Genomic DNA, 26,875 nt, shown 5'->3' with positions numbered 1-26,875 from the left:
AATGTAATCATAATATCAGAGATTGCTTTTTGCTCACAAAAATCCACATTTTCTCCTGCTTTTGGGGCACCAAGCTAGACTTTATTTCATTCTCCTTTGCAGTTAGGAGAGGTCACATGAGTGTGTCATACTCGTGAAAGATATGGCCACATGTGTGTGTTTTAGCCAATGAAATGTTCGTGGAAGGGATGCGTGGCAGTTCATGACCAAGGCTTTTGAGAAATGGCTGTGCCTCTTCCACATTCTTTCCCTTTCCACTGGCCTGATGCAAATGAGAGGACTAGATAGGAGAAGGCAGAGCCACAAAAATCACACCTGGAGGAAATTGCCTGCATTGGCCTTTTGAGTAAGAAAGATGTAAACTTCTATTGTGTTGGGCCACTGAAATTTTGGGACTTATTTGTTACAGCAGCTTGTATAATCCTTGTTAATGCAGTAACAGGATAGTTATAAGATGGCTCATTATTATAAAAATTATGACAGATTATCAAGGCATATTCCAAAAAATATCATTTGGCAATGATAATACATGTCATTCAGAAGCTGAAGTTTCTCATTGTCACCTTGCAGGGGTATATTGACAAACATTATTATTGCCATTCAAAATATGAACACTGGATCTCACATAAGTCATGTGACCTGCCAAAATTTGCAAACCTGAACTACAGAGGAGCTAGTACCAGCATCTAGGTATTCTGTTTCTTAGTTCTATCCACCCACCCCATTATACTACCTCCATGATATTTATGTCTAAAATTATTATAGTTGTTTGTTTCTAAATTTTGTCTGCTTGCTTACCTTGCCTGTCTTCCACCAGTAGATTATAGTGTCTGTGACCTAAGACTTTGCTATGTGCCAGGCAATAGCCTTACATATCCTCACACAGGGATACACTGCCGTATCCCTAGCTACCAGGATATTGCCTGGCACATCGTAGACTCTCAGTAAATAGTTGTGTCATGTAAGAAAGCATGAGTCCATGACCAGAAAATAACTTTTCAAGTCAGGCATTTTGTAATGCAAATTAAACATGGGTCTTATGCATTTTTGTGAAAGAAGGAGGGAAGGAAGGAATAAAAGAAGAATGCATTATATATGTGGAATATATGCTCTTGAGGGGGTTGGAAGAAGAGGAAGGCAGAGGATGAAGGCATTGAGGTGGGGAGGGACAAATAATTTCCCATTCTTAACTAATTTTTTAAACAACTGATTGCTGTTTGCAGAAGATGTGTTGGCCTAAAATGATCATAATCTTTTGTTAGCTTATAATGCTTAAATAGGTCACTTAAATAGGACTCTTCTAATAGAAGAGAAGGCCATTATACAGATTAATAAAAATTGATAGAGACTTGAAAACTGCTCATGGGGTCAGTTATCTCCAATGAAAAGTTCATATGCCAAGAAAAACAAGCCTCTTCCTCCTAAATTATTACTGTGAAAATTTTCAAGCCTACAGAAAAGTTGGAAAAATAGTACATTAAACATACATATATTCTCTACCTCAGTTCACTGTTAATATTGGGCCATATTTGCCATTTCTCTATGTCTCTGAGTCTGCCTGTGTATTATATATACCATTTTATTTTATTCTATTTTATTTTATCTTTCAGATGAAGTTTCATTCTTGTCGCCCAGGCTGGAGTGCAGTGGCGCGTTCTCGGCTCACTGCAACCTCCGCCTCCCCGGCTCAAGCGATTCTCCTGTCTCAGCCTCCCAAGTAGCTGGACATACAGGCATGTGCCACCATGCCCAGCTAATTTTGTATTTTTAGTAAAGATGGAGTTTCTTCATGTTGGCCGGGTTGGTCTCAAACTCCTGACCTCAGGTGATCCACCTGCCTTGGCCTCCCAAAGTGCTGGGATTACAGGCATGAGTCACTGCACCTGGCATATAGATACCATTTTAAATGAGACATTTAAATAAATTACAGACACCATCACACTTCATCCCTCAATACTTCGGCATGGGTCTCCTATACATAAGGGCATTTTCCTGCGAAACAATAATACCATTATCCTACCTAAGAAAATTAATGTTAATTCACCATTGTTACCTAATATGTGCAGTCCATAGTAACATTTCCCCAATTTTCCCAATGGTGTCTCTTGTAACTCTTTTTGTTTTAATCCAGTATTTAATCAAAGTTTATACTTTGCATTTGATGGTTAAGGATTTTAAGTCTTTTCCAGTCTAGGGTGATGGTTCTCAAGGGTGGGCCCCAGACCAGCAGTATCACATCACTGGGGTCTCCGGGGGTCGATCCAGCAATCTTTGTTGAAAGAAGCCCTCCAGGTGATTCTGATGAAACTGAAGAGCGATTGATCTAGAGCATATTCCCACCTTTCCTACTTTTCATGACATTTCATTTTTATCAAAAGCCCAGGTCAATTTCATTTTAGAATGTCCCACATTCTGAATTTTTCTGAACATTCCCTCATGGTTTGATTCAAGTTTAACATTTGGCAAGCATAGGTGATATTGGGCATATTTACTGCATCACGTTATGAGGCACGTGTTATTTAATGATCCCTTTTCCCCTTCTTAGTGATGCTAAGATTGATCATTTGGCTAACGTGGTTACCGCCAGATGGATCCCCTCTAAAGGCTATGTTCCCCTTTATAACTAATAAGTGACCTAAAGACTGTGTGTGAATATTTTCTTCCCCAATGAACTTTCACCCAATAGTTGTAACAGCCATTGATAATACTTGCCTGAATTACTATGTTGGCGTATGGTAATTTTTCTAATTTTGTCACTCCTTCTATATTAATTAGATGTCATTCTTTAAATAAGAGCTTTCTTTCTTCCCTTGCATTTATTTGTATTTATATTTGTTTAAATATTATGATGGACTCATACTTATTAAAAAATCAAATGTATCAAATAATTACTATCATCATTCTTTCCGATATTCAAATAGTGCCAAATTTGTTCATGAGAGAGCTTCTTCAAACTTCTTTCTGTGCTCTTTCCTGCTTTCTGGCACAACAAAATGTTCTAGGCTTACTGTGTACATTCCCTGCCCCACAACATGAATCAGCCATTTCTTCCAGTAGCCCTTGTTATTTTGGAAACCAGTATGTGGATGCTAGATGCCCTACACACGTGCATGACTTGAGCACATGTGTGCACACACACAGTCATATGTGTATATTTTAATCATAATTTCTTACAGATCCCTCCAATTCAAATTTGCAGAGCTATTGTCACCTTCTTCTTATGCTTATCCTTTCTTTCTGTAGGTCAGAAGTCTGACCTTGGTCTTCATTGAGCTAAAATTCAGGTGCCAATGGGGTTGTACTTCTTTCTGGAGGTGCAAGGGAAAATTTTGTTTTCTTGCCTTTTCCAGCTTCTAAAGGCCATACATATTCCTTGCTCCTGGCCCCTTCCTCCGTTTTCAGAGCCAGTGACACCGCACCTCTCTGACGGCTTTTCCATCGTCACATCTGCCTCTCTGATGACAGTCTTAAAAGCTTCTTTTTTTTAAAGGAGTGATGTGATTAGATTGAGCCCACCCAGATAGTCCAGGATAATACCCCCATCTGCAAAGCCTCTCTTGCCATGTCACATAACGTATTCACAGGTTCCAGGGATTCAAGTGTGGACATCTTGAGTTATTCTGCCTACCTACCTCATCTTCCCTCATTCTTAGTTTTATTTCTCTTCTCTCTGAAAATCCTGACTTTTAACAACCTCAGTATATTTACACATTTTCTCTGTTCTACAATATACACAAAATAATTTGAGAAGGATAATAGCAATAACACTAACAACAATAAGCCTACTAAGTTAAAGCTCAAGATTTCTTTGTAGTTTTCTGTTACTTAGAATATATTCAGGCATGTAGTTGAAGTACTGTGTTCCAAAATTACTTTAATTAATTTCTTTGTATAGTTGTACTATAGATTTAATATACAATTAGGTTCATTTTTTTCTGTTTGTATTCAGACTTAGGGTTCACATTTTCCATCCTTTCCAATTTATTTTATTTTTTGAGTGTGTAAACTATACGACGATAAAAAGAGACATATTCAGAGAAGTCCCTGTCCCATCCATATCCCCTTTACCCTATTTCTACCCACCAGCTACACATTGTCATTCTTAGTCTCTGGTTTATCCTTCCCACATTCTTTTTGGAAAGCATAGATGGACATGTGTATATGGGGTTTTTTTAACCTTGTTTTTACTTCTTTCTTACCAAAAAGTAGCTGAGTTTATTGATTTTTTTTTTGCTTGTTGTATTTTTACTTAACAGGATATCTTGCATATATATGTATATTTATATACAGTTATATATAAGTATATATCTGTACACACACACACACACACACACACATATACAGTATATCCTGGGAATCACTCTATATTAGGTAGTCATGGAAATCTTCAAAGGAGTAATTATTAATTTCTTAAATACATCTTCTGGATTGTTTAACTTGTTACAACTCTGTATAATATTTGTGACTTAACACAACTATAAAAAGGCATGCATTGAGAGAAAATGTCTTGTATGCCTTCTGCCCACCTCTTCCCTCCCTGAGGCAGAGCTAATTTTTTTCCTATGTTTGCATAACATTTTGTATATTAAAGTATTATAGCAACTTTTATTATAGTTATTTTTATTTGACAAACCATCTCCCTTTCTGGCCTGCTAGTTCCACAAATGTACAAAGAATTTCTCTCTTTCCTTTTCTTTTTTCTTTCTTTTTAGAGGTGGGAGTGAGTAGCAATGATTATGCCTGGCATATGGTGTTTCTCCATTTACTTATTTTGCCTGAAATTCCATTAGAGATTTAGTCAGTTGGTCTATTTTGATAATAGTGTCTATTTTAAAAAAGGTATAACATCCTAATATGTATTAACTTATCAGAGACTAGCCACTTCTTAGAAAAGCTATGAAAGGTCAGATGAGAAAAAAGGACAGTGGTGTTTGGATTCTGTCTCTGATAGAAACCCCAGGGAAGGCAAGGAAGAGTACAAGGGTTGTAGATACTCTAGGAAGAAGAGAGGATGAATCAAGGAAAGGAAAAGAGGAGACAGAAAGAAAAGGTCTATATCATGATGTCCACTATGTGAGGTACTCAGCACAGGAAATCTGTCTAGATGATAATAGGAGTGATGTTCATTAGGAAAGAAATAACCCCAAGGAGTTTCTTCTTTACGTGCTAAGAAGCTGAGGCCCAGAGAGATGGAACAGGTTTCCCAGGGCAATAGCACTAGGAACTGGAACTGCAGACTTTTGAGTCCACCATAGCCACCCTGAGTTGAGGTGATCTTTCTTATGCTCCCGAGAGGGAACCTTTGAAATCAAGCAGGCACCCCTACTTCCCCAGGGGTGGGCAGAGGGCCTGAGCAATCCCTCCTTTTAGAGCACTTTGCAGCTGGGCCACTCATCTCAAGATTGGAATGTGCCATCTCCATCTTTCCTGAGCTCCTTCAGTCAAGTCAGCTGTATTTGTGGAGGTGCATTGTTCAGTCTCAGAGCATTGTTTAAATTTAAAATCAATAGAGAAAAGTGAGCCAGCGAGAGGCACAGACTGATTAAGTGCTGTCTATATGAAGAGGTTTGTCCTCTGCCACATCTCTGTTGAAAGCCTGAGAAACATGAATAGGATGGAGCAAAGTGAAAACAGATTAAAAATTATGTCAGATACCAAAATGCAGTAAAGCAACTGCATCTTTGACAGGTAATCAAGAATTGGGTGACTTTGAGTTCTGATTTGGCATAATGATATCAACATGTTCACACACACACACACATTCCTTGTATACACATAACACACATACAAGATACACACACGAAGTAGACACACAACATGTACTGTGTGTATTGTATAACACAACTTACATAAAGACACACAGAAGACACATACAACACACATACAAACACCCACATGCCCATATTCAACACACATGCACACAAAACATGCAACACACATTAGTGCCTGCACACATGTGCACATGTGCACACATTGAGCAACACAATAAAGATGTAACTTTTCCATCTTCCAATTCATTCTACATTTTTATTTTGATGAAAAGATAGCAGTAGAGGGGGAAATCTCTTCATCAGAAAATACAGTGAAAAAATTCCCAAGACATTGTCATGTATTACTGGTTATTTTTGGTGGTGAAGAGAATTATTTGAAAACAAAGAAGCCTTTCACAAAGCCTCTAAAATACAAAAGATTTAATAACATTTACATCTGTGTATCAGCCATGTCTGTAATGCGAGTCATGAATAACACATAAACCAGAGCACGGAAAGAACAGAAGTGCTCACACATCATTTAAAATCCAACCCACCCCATCGTCGGTGGAATCAAATACACAGCAGGGGCAGTTCCAGTTGCTACACACACAATAGAGTCATTGGAAATGAAAACATATTAATTATGTTCCTTAAGGTTAGGAGAGAAATAGCAGGATTCACTAAACCTTTCTAACTTCTCTGTTGAAAATTTGTACCAAAGAGTACATCCTGGGTTGCCTCTTTATTTTTCCTAAGAAACTGCAGAATGAGCATGTGTATTTGTTCTGTTTTACTGTTTATTCGAGTCTGCACTTGGGGCTCAGACTTGCCTCATTGTTGTACTGAAAATGGAAGAAAGTTGGCTTGGGAAGATGGATCTTTGTTACGAGTGAATAACTTGCAAAAAAATTACTTGTTTTAAATGCTCGACAATACCTGCACAAGTCCCGGTGGTATATGTGGAAATTCTTGCTGCTATGAAATGAGTCATATAGTATCCAGACCTAGCACCCATGGAGCAACATGTTTGACCATGAAGGAAATCATTCCTTAGTCTGATTTGGATAACTGTCCGTGGACCAAATTTGGAATTGTATGTTCCTAGGTCCATTCATTTGGCTCCTATGTATATCCAGGGTATCCAGGGGTCTCCTAGGCTGGTGAGAGATCATCAAACTCTGCTAGGAGGAAACCTCTAGTGCCCTAATAGAGAAGGATGAAGCCGGGAATGGTGGCTCACACCTGTAATCCAAGCACTTTGGGAGGCCGAGTTGGGTGGGTTACTTGAGGTCAGGAGGTCGAGTCCAGCCTAGCCAACATGCCAAAACCTCATCTCTACTAAAAATACCAAAATTAGCCAGGCATGGGGGCACATACCTGTGATCCCAGCTACTTGGGAGGCCAAGGCAGGAGAATCACTTGAACCCAGGAAGTGGAGGCTGCAGTGAGCCCAGATCGCCCCACCGCTCCAGCCAGGGTGACACGATGAGATTCCATCTTAAAAAAGAGAAGGATAAGTTCAGGGAAAATTGAACCGATGATTTTTGGGTGAGTTCATATTTATTCTTTAAGTCAGTATTGTGTTTTTGTTTCCAGGGGTAAGAAGATGTTCACATAATGCTAATGTTAGATTAGCACATTTTGTTTGCAGGCTTTTGTTTTGGCATTTATTTCTCCTTCTTCCTCTGCTCACTATTTTCTCTTCTACTGCTAGGCTTCCTTCTGATGGTGTCAGAACACGGCATGCCAGTCCAGAGTAGTTTAAAACGAGCTCCGTAAATGTCATGGAACCCCTGCCTCTGCCTCCCCTATGTGTCTCATTTCAGTGTAAAATTTCAAGCACTTCCCTGTCCTTACGCCGCAAAAGGTTAATAGTTGTGTTTTTTTTTATGTACTGTAAATGCTCAATTCCTAAGGATAGTGTTTCAGGGCAAGTTGAGTGTAATTGCTAAATAATATAGTAATTCTCTTTTTAAATGAGTCATACTTGCGTTGCTCCAGATGCTGCTGCATGCATGTGTGTGCATGTATACATGCATGCATGTAGGTGTGTGCACGTGTGTGTGTGTGTGTGTGTGTGTGTGTGTGTAGGCAGGCATGAGTGAGGCCTCCCCTTGGGGGAAGTCATAGCCGTCTCACAGGAGTTTGCACATTTACACATTCGGGTTTTAAATGTTGTGCCACATCCTGGGCTTTTAGGTGCTGCGGATTATGTATAATAGATGACCTGCATTTACAGAGATGTGTGCTATACAGATGTAAATGTTATTATAGCTTTTATATTTTATGTTCTTGTTGAAAGATCATTTTGTCTTTGAATAATATGGCCACTCAATTTTTTTTGGAGGGGAGGGGGTTATCTTTAAAAGAGAATATGAAATGGATATTGCACATCATATATTTCTTAAAAGTAATTTGGAATTTTAGGGTCTGGGATTGGGGCTGACTGATACACTGCCGTGATGAGATATAACCCCTGGAAAATAACAGCACCCGCACATGCCTGCATCTGTCTAACCTCATAATTCACTTTCACATTGGATTATGGATGTCTGCGTTCAGTGAGTCTATCTTCCCTTTAGGTATTATTTCAGCCCTTTGAGATAATAAGGAAAGTTTAATTGCGTTGTTAATTGATTTTTTGCACAACATTATTACCTTGATTGATTGCAGAGTTGATGAAAATGTTAGACACAGGCAGCGTGGAGTATGAGCCAGGCAAGGAGTGGGAGCCTTGTGGAGAATAGATAACCTTGATGTTAAGAGCTATATCCTTCAGATATGTCTTCCCTTGACATATTGATGGCCCCTGAAAAGGGAAAAGCTGATTGTATGCAGAATGCAATCATTAAACCCACTTCAGCTCACTGTTGATTAATTTGTTTTTTCCTGAAGGATCTAGTTATAGGGAAGGCCTCACTTGTACACACCACAGCCATTTTCCAGGTTCCAGACTGTGCTTAACCCTCTAGGTGAAGGGAAGTGAGGAGGCTGGCTTGCCTGAGACGGGAAGATTATCTTAGGGTGTGCAGGGTGTGTGCTTAAGGCTCACAAGGTGTCTCCATGCTTGGGAACACTCTATGTCCTTCACCATAGTGCTGATTTTCCTTAAATTATTGATTCTTTAAAATGCCAATAGCAAGGAACCCTTCACTGAGTCCTGGTGTAGGATGAAACTGTCACTTGGGGATTCTCAGGAAGGTGTTCACCAGTCCAGTGGTGTCGGGAGAGACATGACACTCAGGAGCTTTTATTATACATTAGGTAAAACACTGCATGAGATTGCCCCCATGATTGGAGAATTTAGTTGTTATTGGGGTGTGCCTGTGTGTGTGTGTGTAGAGAGTGATGATAAGAAGGGATTTCTGCAGACAGTTTCTTATATTTTTAATTACTCCTCTCCCTGGCCTTATATGACACTTTCTTAGAAAAGTTTATTGAAAGCCATCATCATTTTTTCTGAGTCCAGGGCCATCTTCATGGTAGCAAAAATCAGGTTGATTGATCAGTTGGTTTACTGATTGATTAATAGGACTTCTGTCCTGTTTCCCTCCCCTCAACTCACACCACTTCATTCGCAACTGCCCAACCCTGCACAGAGACTCAGTGGGCTGAATTTATGGGCAAAGAAGTTGCCCCTCTGGAAGAATGCAAGCTCTTATACATGCAGTACTCCTAGAGAGCCTCATCTTCTAGGGAGAACGGATTGCTTCTTCTGCCACCCCCCCGCCAGCTTCCATGCTTATTACTCATGGAACATTCTGGCTTATTTTGCCCTCTTCTTTCCTTTGTGGCTATGCCCAATGTTCATTCAAATAAAATTTCAATTGTATAGCATTGCTGGAGGCCTACCAATAGTTACATCAGCTTCCTGGAGTCCTGAGCCCCCCCTGGAGAGGTCATGTGGGCTTCTCCCTGCACCACAGAGCACCCTGTAGACGGAATTCTCTGTGTGATGCTAAGCACAGTTTCTCCTCAGGCTGCCCCACCCCCTGCATTATGAGTCTTTCTTCTCCTGAACTCACCACTGGTGCTCAGGGAGTCTAATATCCATAGAGTCTTGGCCCTCAATTACCGTAATGGCTTATAATGAGATTTTGGCCAAGTAGCAGGTAGCAGGTTATTACTTCCTGCTCAGCGTGGGCAATGTCTACGCTGTTAATTTGTGTTGCCGAATGTGGCTTAGAGCTGGGCATCAAACTGTCGGAGCCAGATGTATTCTATTAGGTGTGAGGCTCACATTGGCCCATGGGCAATTTTTTCCCCCCAATATGGAAGCATGTTAACTCACCACAGGGTGAATCCTGACAAATTCAAGCCAGCCAAATAAAAGGGGTGATATCCCAAGCCATCAAAGTAGTACATTCTAGGGACAGATAACACCTGGTACCACCCACTGTCAGCAGTGTCTCTCTGACTGGGGCATTCTGTTGATAGGCAAAAAACACACCCATCTTAATATTGCTGGAGAGGCTCTGGTGTCTTCATTAAGTTTTAATTGAGCCTGACCCTAATGAAAGCCCTTATAACATGCTCTTCTACTATTTTCCTTGTCTTTATCTTGGGCAGAAAAAAATGTACAGAGGTTCATATAACTCTTATAACCTGCTTTCTACTATTAATTCTTCCTTAACCTACAGTTTCTTGCATTAACATATACATACACATATACATTTACATATATACATGCACACACACACACACACACACACACACACACACACACAGCTTTTTCCCAAAGCAGGTTAGAGGATGGGAAGTTGAAGATCAGGAAATTATGAACATATTTTACCATTTGGCACTGGGATGAGCTAGTGTCCAAGAATTATGCTGTGCTTTCTGCAACAACAGACTGGGTCATTTTTTGTAAAGCAAACTTCTTTCGGTTAGATTATATATCATCAGACTCCCTTTGTTTTCTTTTCGTAGAAAGCAATTTAGGGTATGCTGGAATTAGGAAAGATTATGGTGATATCAGTACAGGAAGAGTTTGTTTGGATTCTAATGAAAGGCAGGTGGAGGCTGGACCAATGGGCCCAAGTAAGGAAGGCCTTTTCCCCAATCCTTGCAGGGTTTGAATTATGACAAACCCAGTTGTTACAGGGTCTGCTTAATTTTATTTGAAAGGTTTCTTTTTTTGTTGTTTTTTGTTTTGTTTTGTTTTTGTAGCTTGAAGAATTAGGAAAACAAGAAAGCAACTTGTCTTTATTTTCAGTGACTCTCTTGAGAAATTTCAGCCTGCAGAACCAGACAGAACTGTGGATGTTCCCTGCTTTTGATGTAAGCTGTCTAATAGGAACAGATCTGAAGCCCAAAAGCAAATTTCTGCTTGAGAGCAAAGCCAAAATTCCCATTCAGACTCTGCAGGAGGACCCCCACTGCTCAGATTTCTTCATACAAGATTCTGTCAGTTTTGGGGGAGTCCAAAGTCTTTCTGTGAAATTTTTCCTGCAAGTTATTTTTTGGTTATACTCCATAAATGATTGTTCAGATCTATTCTACTTATCCAAAGAAACTGTTTTCTTCTTTTTTCCTGTTAATGTAATTGCACATCACTAAAATTTGAATGTTTATGGTTTTTGTTTTAAAGAGCTGGAACAACCTTTTATTATTATTATTATTATTATTATTATTATTATTATTTAGGTATCATTAGCTTTCAGACTGCTATTGGGGATAAAATAAAACCTCCATTTACCAAAACTCAAGACACTAGAACCCTCAGTTAACCAGATTTTTAGATCTCTGATTTTAGACAGTCTTGATTTTACAAGAATAAAAAGTAATGTCACGAGTTTTACTTTTTAAAAAGAAATAAGGGCCCCTCAGTAGGTTGTCCTAAAACAGTGTTTCTTAAAGATGGTCCCTCAGCATCGGCATCACCTGGGAACTTGCAAAAATGCATACTCTTGGCCCCAACTCAGATCCATGGAATCAGAAACTCTGGGGAATGGGGCTTGGCAAGCTGTGTTTTAACAGGCCTTCTCAGTGATTCTGATGCATGGGCAAGTCATAGAACCACTGTCCCAGGGCCAACCCATACATTTCTACCTATAACTGTCCAGGGATGTATAATAAATGCTGGGGTTCAGAATAAGTATGCTGAGATCTTTTCATCTATTCCACAATTTAAAAACAATGTACTGCATACCTACTGTGCCCTTGGCTTTACGATGCATGGGTGAAAGTCTACTGTTTTCGATTTTTTGGAGCTCGTATAAGCAGGAGATCCTAAGATCTTGAGAAATGTTCAATCTGCAGTCTTCCCACCCCAGCTAATCTCCTAACTGTACTATCCTCACTAAAGGCACTCCAGAAATACTCAGTTGTGGTCACTATGATTACCTAGTAAGACACTGAAACTGACTTTGCTTTTAGTGTCTTATGTGTGAAAATTCAAAAAGGTTTCTAGCTAACCATGAGTTAATGAGATAATTTAATTAACAAGGACTCAACATTCTCCGAGTGACTAGTTAGTCACATGACTGTTATATTAGGAAAGCTAAGAAGATGTGTGAGGGCCATTTTATACTTGCCTCACTGACCACTTGAGAGGCCTCTCGGCTGAAATGGAGAATAACACCTGGACCCAGCTCTGGTTTCCCCTGCCTAGAAGGCCAGTAACTCCAATTTGTGTTTACTCCTTCCCTGATTGAATCCAGTCATGTATTTTTATCCTATAAAATTCTAATTTAAAATGCCATTCCTTAGAATGTTATACCTTTATTGCTGTTTGTTTGTTTTTTAATAATGATATGTTTGAAATATCTAGAAGCCCACAAATACCTCTTTCTCCTAAAGGGAGGTGATCATCTGTTGTTCCAGGCATGAAAATAGTTACTTGACCCATGTACCAGAGACCAATGATGGGGATCAGATGAGGATCAAACAGCAGCTGGAATTATTGTCATATTTTTATCTGAGTAGCTTCTGCCTCTCTTTTTTGATGACACTGAGATCAGGTACCCTGAGAGGGAAGACAATGCTAGGTAGATTTGGGGGGAGGGGGAGCACTAAAAGAGGATAACTTTGTGTGTATTGATCCATTTTTCATTTTTATTTATTTTTACGTTTTTCACTTTTTTGACTGTCAAATGATGGCATATCTTTTTGAACTTTCATGGTAAAAATGATGTTTTCCCCCTAAGAAATGCAGGAAATCTTTAGTATTTTGAATGCTTCTTTACATTTGTGGAGGTGATATGCAAAAATCCCCAATCTCTGAGCCTGGAAGATTAATTAGAACAATTGATGGTAAAGAAATTCAGTCCCTGAAATTGAGGCAAGAAGAGCCCCAATATGGGGGGCAAGGAGTGTCTGATAGCCCCATTCCTGAAAACCTTCAGCACAGATTGACCAAACATGACATACTGATCATTAAGGAACCTATAATTGGTGACCAAAAGCACAGTGTGGCTGTAATGGCTCTCCCTGAATAGTTGCCGCCATTTATTTATTTATTTTTTTAAAGCAAGCGGCTGCTTTCCTAAATTCATGCTGCCCTCTAGTGGTGATGCTCCCGACTTCAGCTAGAAGGTGGAAAGGATGAATGTAGAGATAATGGCGGGAATGGAGGAGGTGGTGACGGGGTGGCTTTTTCCTTTCTTTCTTTTTTCTCTCCTGTCTGAAAGATGTCTGAGTTTCTTACTCAAACATTGAGAAAGAAACGTGAGGCCAGAGCACTTGACCACTGTCCGCTTTGACTGACAGCCTGGTTGATGTGACATCCATCACGGACCCGCACTGAAGGGCACTTCACAAATCTGAAGGGATTCGCATCCCATCTCGGCATGCACTTTGGAATCCAGCCCATCTCAAATCCATTAAGCCCTACTTAGAATACAGACATAGGAGAGAAGGGAAATATAGTCACACCAAACTAGTCTTGCAGTTCAAGTTTCTCTCTAAGAAAAAGCAAGTAAGAATGAGCCTGCTAAGTAAGGGTGTGGGTGATCTTTGATGTTCTCCGGAGACCCCTGGTTCCTGTGAACAGGACTGAACAAATAAATAATGAATTTGAAAAGTAAGCGGAAAAGCAAAATTTATATTCCTGTCGCCAAGGCAGTATCTTATAATTCAGGGATATTTCTGGGCTAGATAGAGTTGTATGGGTGCCTGGTCCGGTTCTGTCACCTTCCAAAAGCCAGTTGGAACCTTATTTTTCTCCTCTGTAAAATGAAAGAATTTACCTAAAATGAGGTTTTTAAAATTCTTTCTCAGCTTGAGAATCCTCCAATACAGTTAAAGAAATACTTACAAAGAAAAGTTTACCATTCTGTATTGAAGCGTATTAGGCAGTACAGCAAATCACAGAGAATCCTTATAGGACAGTATAAACAATTCGTTGTTTAGGAAGTCAAGAATAAAAACTGTTTCAGGCTTCATCTTTGGCTTGGACCAAAAAAAAAAAAAAAAAAAATGTAACCTGAGGCTAAAAAACAAAATTTGGACTGCTAAGAAGATTTAGCAGTTTATTTGGGGGTTGGGGAGGAGAGGGGTTGTTGGAGTAAGGAAATATTTACCATGGAGTTTGACCTCTCATATTTATAATACATTTCTGTTTGATTGAAATACAATGTGTATAGAGGTAGGAGCCAAAAAAGGGAGCTCCCAATAAAGGGGGCTAGTGAGCCCACCCTCCAATCTGAGAATCTTTCTGTCAGTTGGTACTCACTTGTTACTACCCCCAATCCAAAAAAAATAGGAAATTAAAAGGCATTGACATCTAAGCAAAAGTACATTGTCTGTTTCCTTTCCAGGATTCACATAATGGAAATATTCCCTGCCAGATAATGTTTAATCTGTTAGCCTAATATTTCTTTCATGTGGAAAGGACTGAATGGCCCACTCAGTCTGGATAGAGCCACAACGCCTGTAACCTGAGTGTGGGGTCCAGGACCCAAGATGGGAGAGTAGAGAATGTCACTAAGGATCTGCTCAAAGATGCAGTTATTTCTCAGACTTGGACCAGCTTTTCCATTTTCCACTGACAGATTATATGACAGACTATATGAGGAACTTGCCCTGCATTTTTTTCTCCTCTCTTTCCTTCCCCACCTCCCCTTCTTCTTCTAAGATGACAAGCCTCATTTCAGCTGCCCTGGGAGCCCAGGGTACGTTTTCTAGAGGCTCTGGTTTGTCACACGACAATGAGCCTGCCCACTCTGTGACTACCTGTTTAGCCTCCCTGGTCTGGGAGGCTAGCCCCACAGCCTTGCCTGCTGATCACCTTCACGACAAATTTTGCTAATATCCCTTCCCTGCTGACTGACTTCCTTCCCCTGTTTTTCCTTCCCTACAAACAAGTGGGTGAGACTTGACAAGGCCCAGCATTTGTCTGAGCAGGCTGTATAATCTGTCCTCTCCCAGTGGAAAGCCGCACTGGACGGGTCTGAGCATTGGAGTCAAATGCCCTCTTGTCAAAAGGATAGGTTGCCTGGCATTTTTGCTAACTTTCTTTCCAGGTATGGTGCATCCTAACCCTTGAATTGGTGCTCCACGCTCTAATATTTTGTCTGGCATTTGGTAGAAGACAGCATATCAGAACCCCACAGTTTAGACCCTATCATGCACTTGGTATTCACCTTTGTCCTTCATACTCTTTGTGCTAAGAAATGAATAAAAACTAGTGTTTACTCTACTTTATGATAACAATGTTGGTAGAAATAATCAACCTGGGAAAAAAAGGACAGCAACTAATCCTGCACGTAATATAATTTATGATGAATGAAAAAACGACCAAAGATTTATATCTTGTTGATATATTGAAAACCACACAAATACATAGGGAGGAATTAACCTTGATAGAAATAATGAAAACAAAATAAAATTGAAATGAGCTAAAACTACACACAATAAAATTTGTTGACTAAAGTTTAACAGCAGACTCAAGTCTTCTTGTCACAATTTAGATCTGCAATATTTTACGCAAGAAAATGGGACTTTGTAAAAATAAATGACTCTAAAAGAGATTTAGAAGATGTAATCAGCACAATTTAATATTTGGCCAGAGCTGATTGAGGAATTTAACTTTACTGTAAAAATTACGTGTTAAAGAATTGATCCCATTGAAAATAAATTCAATAAAATAGAAATGAAAATGTTAAAAATAGAAATGGTTTTTTGTATTTAAAAATTGATTAAGGAATTAAATTGGCTAAATGGAGTTTGCTGTGAATAATTAATGCTTTCTCAAAGACAAATTACCAGACTAGTTTACATGTTTGTATTTATAAACCTGAAGTCAAAGCATTCCTGGACTCAAAGTTGGAGAATTCAAATGTCTACCAATGCAAGACATCAGGGTCAGTGTAGCAGGGTAGGAATACCCCTTGTGGTGTTGTTTTTGTACAGTGAAGGTGAAACAGGAAGCATGGTTTGAAGTGGTCACTGCGGTATTTAGCAAGGACAGTGGGCAGTATTCCCCCCCCCCCATGGTGCAAGAGCCCTAACAGAGGTTTTGGGGTTTATAGCATGCACTGTTGCGATGCAGTACCCCATTCCCACCCAATATGTAGATGATAAACCGAGACACTTGCCTGAAGTCATGCTCAGCTAGGTTGGGAAACAAGTCTCACACTTTTTTTTGCCTTCTCCACCCTCCCCTGGGTAAGGTGGAGAGCCTTTCTTCATTTCATCTCCAACCTAAGGCATCTCAGATGTGCGGCAGATGAAGGGAAAATATACTGGGTGGAGAAGAAGGTCTTTGTCTTCCTTCCTCAAAAACTGCTTCCACACAATCCCTTCCCCTAAGACCTTTTAAAGTCTCTCTTCTTTATTTTGTCTTAATATTTAAGTAGCTTACACTGAAGTAGGATGTTGTGCTAGGAGCCTGTCATTTTGCAGGCTCCACTAAATCCTGTGTGATAGCCACAGCAGAGCTGATAGCACATCACATGGGCTGACCTCAGGGTATTGCTCCAGCTACTTCTCAAGATCATAAAACATGGGTGTTTATTCCTTTCCAGTTCCCCATGTATTCACGGCCTGCACTTAACAAAGACCGAGGAATGTGCTTTCTGGGGAATGTCCCTTCCCACTGTATGATGTTTACAGCTCTTTAGGCCAGATGATAATGTTCACTGCACTTCTCTCTTTTCAACTAGATGTTGTGATTGCTTTGTTTTTGTGGGAGGAAAGTGTTTGGGGTAAAAACACCACCACGATTTAGGAACTGTGGCTGTTGCCTCCTATAACTCTTTGTTGTTCAATGGGGCAAATATTTAATCTGTATATATTTTCAGAGTGTTTCAAATGTCTGAAGTCATACCAGAGGTTAAAAGATGAGTGTCCAGCAATTGACATTCCTTACTTTGTGGATTCTGTGTAAATTTTATATACATGATTATTTTAATGGTATTAATTTATTTAACAAATATTTATTGAACATCTCATCTGTATCAAGTGCAGATGCTCTCCAACTTACGAAGGTTCAACCTATAATTGTTTAACCTTACAAAGCTGTACACATTTGATAGAAGTTGTAACCCCATTGTAAGTTGAAGGGCTTACAACTTCAGATAGTTTCAAGTAATGATGCATTTTTGATTTACAATAATTTTAACTTACAATAGGTTTATTGGGATGTAGCTCCATGGTAAACAAGATGCTTCTGTATGGTTTTAGGTACCGGGTGTTAGAAATTGGGGAGGAGGGAGAATATTATAGGGGATGACACATTTATGGACATGTATAGAGTCCCATGGAAACATTGTTCTAGAGCCTTCTGCAGTGGACCAAGACGCTCCTGATCACCTTTTCCTCTCTGTCACTGGGCCCATCTACCTCTTCACAACATTGTTATCACCTTTTGCAGGGGTCAGGAGGTACCTAGTTCCTTCGTTTCTCATACAGATGAGAGAACAGGAGTTCTGTGGGGGAACCCTTCATCCCCTGCCTCCATCCTAGGGGTAATTATAAACTCCTAGTATCACAATGGGATCAAGATATGTTTGTGATTTCATAGCTACATTTATAAACTCATATGAAATAGCATTTAAAATAATGATCCCTAAAGTGATGACTACCAAAACTAACAATAGTGATAATTATTCTATTTTACAAATATAAATGTGTTGGTCCAACCTGCACTTCAATGTCAAATGCATTTTTGTATTTTTATATGCAGATTGTTTTTCACCACTAAAATATTAATGACAGACCACTTGCTTTGATGGCTAGGCTTTAGTTCTGTTGAATACGGAGTTATGAGACTTGGGCTTATGCCAAAGCCAGTGGGACACAGCCTAGTTAGTGGTCAGCACTTCTAGCTGTATGAAATGCAGATTGCAGGAAAGTTAATGAAAACCCTTTCCTCAAGGATTTTGGGGTCCTCCAGAGGCCCCCTTCTATCCAGGTTATACTGTGGGGTTACAGGCTGGATGGGTTTCAAGGGCTGACTTAGTCCAAATCAATTTTTTTATTGACTGACCTGTTGAATTTGTCTCCTGCATCAGGCAATATTGGACCTGGTGTTCTAATCTTCATAAGGAAAACATTGGAAAATGCCAAATCACCTATTTCAGAGCTAAAATGAACCTCTGAGATTATCTGGCCCCTTGCCGTTGTTTTACAAATGGGGAAACCTGCCCAGTGAGAGAAAGGGATGTGTACATGGTCACATGACTGTTGGGGCAGGGCTGGATCTAAATGCAGGTCTTCCCCCACTTCCCCTTACTAAATAGACTATTGAACTGAAGCTGGAAGTGTGAGGCCATCCAGGAATCAGGGAGTCCAGGATGCTGGATGAATGGATGTGCAAGAATTCCCTTCCCTGGACTGGGCTCTCAGGGCCTCCCCCAGCAAAATCTCTGGTACTGACCCTGCAGTCCCAGCCTCACATCCAAGAAAGGAGGCTGATTCCCACCCACTTAGGCAGCCCCAAGGTTATAACTTAACCTGCATAATTAGGACGTCCATTCCAGAGGGGGAAAACATGGAAAAGATAAAGGGCCTCTTTAAAACAGATTCTTCCTGATACATTTTTTTCATAATTATAGCTTTAACAGCTTATGGTGATGGGAAAGCTGGCTACTTAAGAAAAATTAGGAGTCTCATTTGGCAGGAGAGAATTCCCCAGGGGACGATGCCCTGTCATTTTTCAGGGTCTCTCGAAAAGAAACCCCACACAGACAGCTGCACGTCAGCCTGACACAGGGCAAGCCTGCTTTACTTACTATGGCCAAAGCCAGATCTTTTAATTAAAAACACTGCATATGCCATTAAATGTGTTGTTCCCCCTCCAGCCCCAAGAAGTTGTAGTTTGAGGAGATACAAACAAATGAATCCGTTGCAGATGTGCAGAGAAACCATTGCCTACTGAGTCACAAACCAGCGGGTTCCCAAATTCCAGCCTCGGAGTGCCTCCCCATCAAAATGTTCTTTGCAAGCAAACTGTTCCCTCCGTAATTTTCACAGTTGATGGCAGTTGCCATGGCAGGAGAAGAAGGACTGTGGGGAGGACGAGGGAGAGAGAAACACAATGCCACCTCACTTAATTTACGAGCAGAGCCTCATATTTTACAAATAACCTTCATGATAAATGAAGGCCTGTGGCCACACATGGGACTGTGCTGTTTTGTGCATGTTTGCTTTTCCTGGTTAATTTTATTTATTTATTTTTGAACACAAAAGTCACATATTGGGGGTAATCACATCCCGACTCTGAGCTCTGGGAAGAGACTCACAGAGGCAATTCTCGCTTAATTTCAGCTGCTGGAGATGGTTTGAGTTTGACAATTTCAGCCGATTCTTACCATTGCTAGCCAGAGCACCTTTCTCCCCGGGCGAGCACCAGCAGCTGGATCTCATTTTCAACTGCCAGGCCGTCCCCACGCCTTCCTGGAGCAGCCCACAGACTGAGTGCCGTCCTTTCTGGGAGTTTATTCAAGGTGACAGCTCCTCACCCAATGGCCTTCTGATCACCTCAAGTAGCCAAGATATCAGTGGGGTCGGGCGTGCTCCTCCTGCAAATTCCAAATTTAGATTGACTGAGGTTATCCTTAGGCCCCTTGACCCCACCACTCCAGCAGAACAGAACTGCCAGGACCTTTGCAGCCACAGTGAGTTTTGTAATGATGTCTGGGGAGAGATGTTCTGCAGGGGCAGGCAGAGAAGACCCCAAGTGATGGGGAGTGATGTCAGCTTTCGTTAGAGCTGCAGACAGCGTTAGAATATCCTTGGCATAATATGGCGCAGGTATCTCTGTCAGTATCTCTGTTTTCTGTCACCGCACACAATCCTGGGCCTGTCTGCAACCCTGATGGTGTCTTTTCAGATCAGGCTGTTGCCAGCACAGAGACTAGCTTGGCTCTTCACCACACAGCCCCTTTGTTTGAAGTCTGCCCTTTTGTCATTAATGCACTTGATGTCTATTTAAATCTGACAGTGAATGCAGTATCTGTTTTCCTGTCAAGAGATCATTGACAATATTAATACCTCATGTCCTTTCCTCATTTTCCAAGCGCTGACACCTAGCCGCAGTCTCCTGCATTCATCAAACAGCCTTCTCTCACCAGGATGTCTATAAACATTCTTGCTTCCAGGCCCAAAGAAACAGGGTAGGCCTTAAAAAGGACTTTTATCAATGCCAGCCAGAAAGAAGGCTCGGGAATGTGGCACAGAACACATCCCAGCCCACGTTCCAGGAGCATCCAGCCTGTTTCTAGGGCGGCACTTGCCATTCAAGTTGCATGTAAGTGAGATCTGGAGTTGAAGTTTACCCTGGAGAAAGGGAAGAAAAAAAAGCAGTTGAATCCCTGAATGTACTGGAGAGTTTACTGGAGAGAGGGCACTCATGGTGGGTGGTGTGTGTGTGTATGTGTGTGTGGTGTGTGTGTGTGTGTTTGCCTTTCATCCTTTTGCTTAAGAGAAAGATTGTGTTCTTTATGACATCCGACAGACCTATCTGCTCCTTTTTATTAAAATTCATGTTATCCTAGTGCCATAGAAAGAAATTAGCATCCTTTGGCCCCATGCTTCCACATTCTTCAGGGTTTATTTGAATCAATTATGTTTAAGGAAGCCCTCTGTGGATACCTGGCAGAACTGAGGCACTCCCACCCAGGCCTGTAGTGGATGCTATTCCTGGAGCAGAGCCTGATCAGCCAAGCCCGCAGACCAGCAGGATCCTGGCATGGGTGACAATATTAGTACAATGCTGATGGCTACATAATTCAGCACGATAAAGAAAACAGCTCAATGCCAACAACTAAAAGAATAATTTAGGTCCCAAGAAGGGTCTCAGTGAGGTTCCATCCAAGCTCAAAGTTTCCAGGCACCAGACCAATACTGAAAACCAGAAATTGGGGATTAGGGGCCAAGGAGAAAGCATGACCAAGGAGGAGGAATGAGCCACAGTAAACTTGCTCATGGGAACATGGCAGGAAGTAAAACTAATGAGAGTGAGCCCAAGGCCAGCTTTGAGGCCGTGGAACAATGTCACCCTCTCTTCATTGCCAACTCTGATAGACTATTTGACCCCAGCAATTTCTAGCTTTGTTCCAAGCCATCCAAACCAGGGAGCATCTATCTGCTCTGTCCTTAAAAGTTTCTAAAAGTCATTTTGATCCTTATGTAAGAATAAGGTTTGAAGTTTTGTAGTGGAGAAACATCTCTTTTACAGTTGCAAAAATATTTACTACTTAGAACTTCTGATGTGAAGAACCTGGTTAATTTCAAGTGCTAATTTATCACAAATTAACCAAAAAAAAAAAAAATGGGCTTGTTGGTTTCACACTATCACACTGATGGAAAAAAAAAAATCATCATGTCCCTAGGTAGCTATTTTCACAGGCAGATTTGTGGCTATTGAATGAATGTCTTATGGACATTTCCTTTCTTTGTTTTTTTCTAGTTGTGTACAGTTCAGAGACTCAAGTCCGATTAGCACTAAGACAACTCTGTCCAACTGAATTTAAAATAGGTTTTTCTAAAAATAGAAGAAAATAAAAATGCAGGTGGCAAAAACAAAACAGATTTTTCCTTGATAATCCTACAGAGCTTTCATAATAACTATGGAAGTGATTTCTTATGGGCATTTAGAATAAATAATGAGTTGATTAAAAAGTTCAACCCTATTGTAGGGGCATTTTTCATTGTTAAGTCTCCTACAATCTCCTTGAATGAGAGGAGAGCCTTATACGGAGCCACAGAGTTACTTAAAGTAAAACTGAAAATGGAAATCAAATGTATTCTGACTGGAGAAAGAGAGTTCAGGATGCCTGTAAGAAGCCATTTAATGGGAGGCTCTTGTTCCTGTCCATGTGGTGTTTTTTTTTTTGTTTTTGTTTTTGTTTTTTTTGTTTTTTTGAGACGGTGTCTCTCTCTGTCGCCCAGGCTGGAGTGCACTGGCGCGATCTCGGCTTACTGCAAGCTTCACCTCCCGGGTTCACGCCATTCTCCTGCCTCAGCCTCCCGAGTAGGTGGGACTACAGGCACCTGCCACCACGCCCGGCTAATTTTTTAAATATTTTTAGTAGAGACGGAGTTTCATCATGTTAGCCAAGATGGTCTTTATCTCCTGACCTTGTGATCCACCTACCTCGGCCTCCCAAAGTGCTGGGATTACAGGCGTGAGCCACCACGCCCGGCCATCCATATGGTATTTTGTCAACACCACCTCTCTTCCTTAATCATCCCATATGTGCTCAATGCCTGGTGCCTGCCAGAATTTGGAATATTCTCTCTGGAAGTTAACAATATTGCTTCATGATAAAGGGTATCAAAATAGTCACATTCTGGGAAGATTGTTCTACATCTTTTACTTGGGCTGAGTTCATCTTTAAACTCTTAATTTTCCATTCTTTGAAACTCTACTAAGGGAAACTGGAGTGAGGAGAGGCTACATTCTGGGGAGTAATTGGCCAAATTAGAAAAGTACCTAGCATGTGGAAGAGAAGTCATGCAGAAAGTGATATTCCTAGGAACTTGTACTTGTAGTGACATTTTATTTCAATGTCAACTCTGAGGTTGACAGAATCTTCTTGTCTGTGAGGACAAAAAGGGAGAGTTCTTCCCTTCTGGAGCTTCATCCACTTTCTGCTGCCCATTGGATCTATGATTGTCTTGCATGTCTGCTTTTCAGCACCTGTGTTTCCCTGCTATGCTAAGTGTGCCACCTGTAATGATGTGTGTCTTTTTATTTGCAGGTGTCCTGGGGAAGTGTCGCTACGTTTACTATGGGAAAAACTCAGAGGGCAACAGGTTTATCCGAGATGACCAGCTCTGAAGCCAACTTCTGTATACCTTCACCCATTTCATGAAAATAAAATCAAAAGGGAAATCAAAAATAAAGAAAACGCTAAAGAAAAAACAATAGCCCACATTGCCTCTCTTTGGGAAAAGCTATGACTTCAGCTTTTGGTACCTTCCGCTGACTTTGCCAGGCCTGTCAAGATGATCCTTCTGCCTTAGACTGAGTGGTCACATAGAGATTGACATGATTGCCCTTAAGCAGGTCTCATCCACCAGGGTGACAGACAGCGGTGGCGAAGCAACAGGGCTGACAGCATGAACACCATGATAGATTGCCTGGTCCTGCCACTGCTCACAGGGGAGCAGAGGTCACACCTGGGGCCTCCCTGGACATGCTCAGTGGCTGCAGTCAAGTGAGAAAGACTGTCCTCAGCTCGCCTATTGAATTGAAATCCCTCTGATACCATCCCCTCTGATACCATCGTGCTGTGGGCTTATTTTTAGTGAAATAGTCACAGTTTAGGGGACAGCCACTCTCCCTCACTCCTTTTAAATCTTAACGTCCTGTATTCTGCATATACATAGCTCCCGTCTCTTCCCCTCCACCTTCCTTTAGCATCGATTTTATGACAGGTGGTGCATTTCAGTTTGCAGTTTTTCGGAGAACAAGGTATAACTTCCCAGCCAGGTCATACATTTATGGCTGGCTTCATGTTGCTACAATCCCTTTATTGGTGTAAATAGCTTTCCCTAAATCCCTGACTACAAAAGCATGGACTTTTATCTTGTTTCATTCAACTCTAAATCCACTTCTTGCCGTGAGTATGATGCAGTGTAAGGCAGTAAGGCATCTTTCTCAGCACGAGGGTTTGGTTGCACCAGGGACTCTTATTTATTAATTTATTTTTAACCATACACACTTCCAGTGATGCCTGTGGCCATACTTGTGTGTGGGGCTGGCTTGCTCCTTCGGGTGCTATTTAAAGGGAGTGAGGTGATGAAAGATAGAGTGAAGGGTCAGGAGGTTAAAAAACAAAATTAAGACTGTTGAAAACACCCACCAGACCAAAGAGTTTTTATAGAAGGCACAAACCTTTTGGATTTTGCATCTTTGTCATGACCTCTCAGAAATCAAATCCACAGGTTGAGAGACGGTGCTCTGTCTTCCTGTATGCTTGGCTGTGCACTAGCACTAATGTCACAAGGAGCATAAGTGTGATCATTGCTAGTTGGGTGACTCTAAGTTTATCTAACTTGCTGGTGCACCAGTCAAATCACTCTAGAAGATGTTCAAAAGGTTGATTGTTCTTGACACGGTAGTGTTTATTTTTCTGCTTCTTCTGTTTAGACCAAGTGTTCATTGTCCTCCCAGTATTAGGTCAGTTTGATGACAGCAAAACCTGAAAGAGAATCCCTCCAAGTTATAGATACTGAGGGACTAGGAGCTGCTATTGTAAAACTATGGGGACTCAGAATCCCTAAGCTGTCCAAGGAGAACCTACTTTCTCAGCTCTAGCCCGTTTACATAGCCTCTGGCCCACTGAGTCAACACAGGCCTTGAATGACATGTATTGAGGCTGGCAGGAGTCCCTGTTTGAGATTATGCAACCTTTGTTAATCAGTTCTTTAGACAAGTTAACATTAAAATCCTCAAAACCATGAATAATTGGAGAATGTTGAATGTTTGCCTTTATCTCTCAAATCCATTAGTAACTGGAGTTGAGTACCTTTTCTCTGTTTGATCTACAAAACAGCACTGGAAAAATGCTTTAAATTATCTGCATTTGGTCCCACCCTGGGTCATTGTTTAGAAGCATCAGCACATGTTTTCTCCCTGGCATAATATGGGCAGCCAGAGTTCTGTGCAAGGGCAGCTAGACGAGTCAGATGTCATATCCAATCTAGCCACACATATATCCTTGTCTTTATAAAAGGCTTTAACCCTGCCTCAAACAATAAAAAAGCACTTGTGAACTGACCACAGAATTTTTCCATCTTTATTTTTCTTACTTGTTTACTTTTTTTAATGTCAGAACCATTTGTATCATGCGCAGGAATGTCTCCCTCAATGTGAGCTTTGGAGGCAAAACATATTTTTGGAGTGAGTTATTGACCACATTGTTTCCCTCTCTTTGGGTTGTTTATTTTCTTCCAGAATGGTGTAATAACTTTAATTAAGATTAGCTTTAATTATAAATTACCTAAAGGCCGTCACTAAGGTATATTCATCTTATTGATAGAATTATAGTCAGCTTTGTTTCTCTTAAGCAGGGATAGTGATAATGAAGTGCTGGGTTGGTTACAGTTCCACTGTGTGTTAACCAAAATTTGCTGTGCTAGAGCTAGACTTTGGTCTGAATTGGCAGAGGTAGAACCCATGTTGCATGTTTGTTTATCCTAAATCTGTAGGAATTTCCCAAACCTTGTTTTTCAAAGTTGAGAAGTAGAAAGTAATAAATTCAATCAATCAGGGCCCAGACATGTTTTGTACCCCCTTTACCCTTTGGTCTTTCTTCCTTTTATCCTATTCCACTGAGCTTGTTCTTTGGGGATTGTGGTGCCTGACATCACTGTCTTTCCTCCCCTAGGACACTGACTTGAGTGGAGAGACCTCAGCAACTCAAGGCCGTCCTGCAGCTCTCTGTTGCCTCAGCAATGTCAGGACGACTGTCTCTTTCCTAAGTAACATAATTTTAAAGAACAATTTGTTCCTTAGGGAATAATGTCTTGGATTGTGGGGAATCCTATTAAAAGTACAACTATTGCAGTCATTTGCTTTTACTTTTACCAGCCTCGCTCATAAACCCTCCATCTGTTTGTTGCTTTAAATAGAAGCACATTATAAGAGATTATCACTTGATCAGGCTGCATGTCTGAGTGTTGTATGTTTTCACATACTCATGTATACTAAGGAATAAAAGAAAGCAAACCACAGATTCTGGATGAAAGGATTTTTCATTTGTTTGTGTGTGTGCATGTGTGTGTTTCCAGCGGAGATGTATCTTGCACATTTTCAAGGGAAAAATGTCTTTCTTGCTGTTTTCAAGAAATAACCTGGCTGTCTTTCTTTTCTTTGTTAACATGCAGACCAAAAACAATCCACAGGACCCTTTTCATCAAAACAACAATGGTGTTTAGTACTTGCTACTTGCAAGGGCAGCCTAAATCAGGTCTGTGTGGCTGCAACACAGGTAATGCCCAGCGTGGACACAACAGTACCCATTGAGACTCTTCCCTGCTGTCCATCATTGTAGCTGATCCAACGACCTTTGACCACTTGCTTCTTCCAGTTCTGTTTCCAGGAAGAAACCTTCACTGAAGAAGGGCGCTACCACTACTCGATTCTCTCTAAGTTGTTCAAATACCATGCAGGAAACTGTTATGAGTAAGACCTGGAAAGGAAAATGACACCAGAGAAGCACAAAGAATGTTGATTACCTGTTTATATGACAGCTGGACCATCGGCTTGTGGTACAGTGTTGTGTATTACTTCTTCTAATGCATCAGCAACCCCTCAAATGACCCAAAGAACATTGAAAGCCACAACCACTGTTCAAAATATTGTCTTCCTACAAGTTTACCTGAAATTTCCCAGCATTGGGAGTTCCCATCCTTTGGGTAATTATAATGCTAAGTGTTAATTTGTCACTTTGTGGTTGGGATAGGTCATAAATTGTGTTATTTGTGCATATTATCATATAAGCACATGCTAATTCTTCTAGAGTATTTTGGAATGTAGCCCAGAGAACAACCAACCTGGGACAAGGGAATTTTGCTAAGAAACAGTAGGGGAAATTCTAAGTATGGAATGTGTATGGGGGAGAGTTGCTATAGTAGGAATGATATAAATGGCAATAAATGGGATTATGCCAAGAGACAGAATGCAGCAGAATTAAAATGTGGCATCTTCATGGATAGGAGTAAGTTGA

At 40.7% G+C, this 26,875-nt stretch overlaps 1 protein-coding gene across 1 annotated transcript in view; it reads left to right on the top strand.

Moving 5' to 3' along the window:
• The window catches only part of LRMDA (leucine rich melanocyte differentiation associated), a 1,137,335-nt gene extending 1,111,455 nt beyond the window's left edge, over positions 1–25,880 (top strand). Inside the window, exon 7 of the mRNA XM_063709979.1 lies at positions 22,901–25,880. Coding sequence (XP_063566049.1) covers positions 22,901–22,980 — 80 coding nt within the window. The 3' untranslated portion in view covers positions 22,981–25,880. The remainder of the gene's footprint in view (positions 1–22,900) is intronic.
• The last annotated feature ends 995 nt before the right edge of the window (positions 25,881–26,875 follow it).

The sequence above is a fragment of the Gorilla gorilla genome, chromosome 8 (genome assembly GCF_029281585.2).
Source record: "Gorilla gorilla gorilla isolate KB3781 chromosome 8, NHGRI_mGorGor1-v2.1_pri, whole genome shotgun sequence".
NCBI lineage: Eukaryota > Metazoa > Chordata > Mammalia > Primates > Hominidae > Gorilla > Gorilla gorilla.
Note: the sequence above shows the minus strand (reverse complement) of the source record. Positions and strands in the feature narration are given on the sequence as shown.